This window comes from Carlito syrichta, unplaced genomic scaffold, assembly GCF_000164805.1.
Source record: "Carlito syrichta isolate Samal-C Ts95f unplaced genomic scaffold, Tarsius_syrichta-2.0.1 Scaffold135810, whole genome shotgun sequence".
In the NCBI taxonomy this organism is placed as follows: domain Eukaryota; kingdom Metazoa; phylum Chordata; class Mammalia; order Primates; family Tarsiidae; genus Carlito; species Carlito syrichta.
In genome coordinates this window covers 10,224-13,454 of record NW_007079906.1, presented here as the reverse complement: position 1 = coordinate 13,454, position 3,231 = coordinate 10,224, and the positions used below count along the sequence as shown (strand labels likewise).

The following is a 3,231-nucleotide window of genomic DNA, read 5'->3' as shown; positions in this document are numbered from 1 at the left end:
AAAGTTGGCCTAAATTGATCACTCAGTAAAGTATAATCCTTGTTAGTCTTTGGAGTATCTTAAAATGTAAATTAAATGTGGCAACTAGTTCAATCTTGATTCAACATCCTTTAAACATAATACAGAATATCATACACATTTGATTCTTTTGTTATTTTTTATGCCAGAAATTAGCATTTTTTTTACATAACAGTTGTTTAGCAGGACTGTGAGACTTTTTTAGTCAATCAGTTGGAGGTCATGTATTCTGTATCATTAATATATTAGGTTTTATGGACACTCAAGTATGCATCCAGTACATTCAAGTGTGCACAGAAATAAAGTATTTTCTTTTATGGCAGATTTTGGATATACAATGGAAAGAAAATTTAATCGAGATTGATGCTGTAGAAAAACTTAGGTCAAAATATCAGGTAAAATAGATAATTTGTCTAGACTTGGTTTATGTGCTGTGTGGTGGGCAGAGGAAGAAACAACCTTTAATTAGAAATGACATTTAAATAGAGACATAAATGAAGAATAGAAATCAAGTGGAAGAATGAGGGAAGGATCATTTTCTTTTTCTGAGTTGGAGTCTCACTCTGTTGCCCGGACTGGAGTGCAGTGGCCACTCCCGGCCACCGCAGCCTCGACCTACTGGGCTCCGGCCATCCTTCCGCCTCAGCCTTCCGAGTAGCCGAATCACAGGCACACGCTACCATGCCTGGCTGATTTTTTTATTTTATTGTAGAGATGAGGTCTCACCAAGTTGCCCAGGTGGGTCTCGAATCCGCAAGCTCAGGCAATCCACTCACCTCAGCCTCCCAAAGTGCGGGATTACAGGCTGAGCTACCGAGTCCGGCTAGGACCATTTTTAAAAGAAGCAACAGCAGGTGTAAATTCCCAGAGACACAGGACAGAGTCCAAAGGATGACCATTAGGCTTGCATCTCAGAAACATAAAAGAAAATGAATCAATATGAAAATTTACATAGTATGTAATTTTGTCAGGTTTTTTTTTTGGAGAAAAATTGATGGACACAATGTATTCTAATTTATAAGCCATTTATTTAATGAAAAATTTAATTATTACTTTAGTTTAAATTTTTTATTTGGTCTTCCTTATAAATTATCAGAGACTTCCATGCATACTGCTATGTGGTTTTCATTTGATTATTTTGATTTATATTAAAATTATAAGTTTTCATGATACTCAAAAATTTATTTCTTAATTTGGGTACATTTTGAGCTAAGATGTTTATATTCTACCTTAGCAATGGAAAGCTTTCTCCATTCTTAATAACTTAATTCCTAAACTGCAATTAATATTTTGATATTGTACTTATAATTTTATATCCTTTTGGAAAATAGTCTTTTCCACCTTTATTATTTAGTCAGTATGACCTGTGAATATTTTAATTTTAACATTTCAACATTTTAAATGAATATGAATAAACTTTATAATCCTAAACATAAAATTCTGCTTCTATCTAAAACACATTTTTTGGATATACATTTGCTTTGTTTTTTTTTTTACTCTTCGATTATATCTTATTATTTTTTGATAATAGCACTTTAAAATTTAGTTATATCAGATTATCAGTGAGCTAAGTAAGTTCAGGTATATGACCAAATTTTCAGTGTCTGCCTGAAACGTGGCCTGTCAAGAACTAAGCACTTAATAATTTTTATTTGATCAATTAAAATATTCAGCAACATTTCTACTAAAAGGAGGAATTATTTTCTTGCAATTCCAGGACAATTTAAGACAAGTTATTTGCTTCCTTGTTTGATTTGAATTTGTTTTAATTTTTGCTAGATTAGAAATAAAAGTAGGCTTACATTTACTGAATAAATATTATCATGTCTCCTAATGGGATCTTATCCTGAAAGAAGTTTGTTTGCAAGGTATTAAAGGAGTGAATTTATGTGGTGGAGGTTGTTTGTTCAGGGTCCAATAAATATTTGAGAAGATTAACCTGAATAGAGACCAGATCTGAAAGAGATTCAAAACTAAATGGTTTATGCTTAGCTTGATATTTTATTTCTATACTTGAACATTCTCTTAATGATTTGAGACCAAACCAATTCTTTTAAATGAGTCGCTGAATACTTGTCTCACTTGTTTGTTTCTCAGAGTGTAAATGAAAGGGTTCAACATGGGAGCAATGGATGTCATTAGCATGGTCACACCCTTATTAATAGCCACAGATTCCTTTGCTGAAGGATTGATATAGACAAAGATACAGCTTCCGTAGGTGATGGAAAACACAATCATGTGAGAAGAACAGGTGGAAAAGGCCCTTTTCCTTTGCTGTGCAGAGGGGAATCTTAGAATGGTTTTGATGATGTATATGTTGGACAGAACAACACACACAAGGGTTAGAATGAAGGTCAGCACAGCACAAACAATTACCAACTGCTCTATGAGCCTGGTGTCTGAGCACGAAATCTTCAAGATAGGAGATGCATCACAGAAAAAATAATCAATGACATTAGAGTCATAGAATTTCAAATTTAGGAACAGGGTAAGTGGTGGGAATATGATGAACAAACCAGCCATCCAATAACAGATGACTAGAATCCTGCAGACTCTGTTACTCATGATGGTCACATAATGCAAGGGTTTGCAGATGGCCACATAGCGGTCGTAGGACATGGCGGCCAGAAGAAAAAATTCTGTTACTCCAAAGACATCAGTAAACAACACTTGAATGACACAAAGATTATAAGTAATTGACCTGTCACCTGATGCTATGTTGTACAAGTATCTAGGAATGCAAGCAGATGTAAATGAAATTTCCAATAAGACAAAATTTTGTAGGAAAAAGTACATAGGTGTTTTAAGGTGAGAGTCCAATAAAGTGAGAGATATGATGGTCAGATTTCCAGTTATACTCAGCATGTACGTGAGAAACAGAAACACAAAAATTGGAATCTGAAATTGAGGGTCTTCTGTCAGTCCTAATAGGATGAAGGTTTTTATTGTGTGGTTTTTCATCCCTGAAAACTGCATGTTATTCAATCCTCTTGTAAAATTTAAAAATATTTTATTTGAATAGAGAGGCATCAAAACCAGATAGCAATAAACAATGACTATGAGGGACAAAAATGTACTCACTGAGAAAGAACAAATGAATCCATATGTAGTTGCTTGTGCAAGTAATAATATTTCCAGTACTCTGGTGGGCTTGGCTATTCAATTGTTTATTTTATTTTTGTTATTTTGATAGTTTTTAATAGATTTTTATAC

The 3,231-nt window shown here is 33.7% G+C and overlaps 1 protein-coding gene across 1 annotated transcript; it reads right to left on the bottom strand.

The window, feature by feature from the left end:
* Positions 1-2,043: 2,043 nt before the first annotated feature.
* On the bottom strand, positions 2,044-2,979 carry LOC103251002 (olfactory receptor 6C2-like). Its single transcript, XM_008049596.1, has one exon. It carries the CDS (start codon positions 2,977-2,979, stop codon positions 2,044-2,046), a length of 936 nt encoding a protein of 311 aa, XP_008047787.1.
* Positions 2,980-3,231: the final 252 nt, after the last annotated feature.

Coding starts and splice junctions, on each gene's coding strand:
- LOC103251002 (XM_008049596.1), bottom strand. CDS start 2,979: ATGAAAAACCACACAATAAAAACCTTCATCCTATTAGGACTGACAGAA.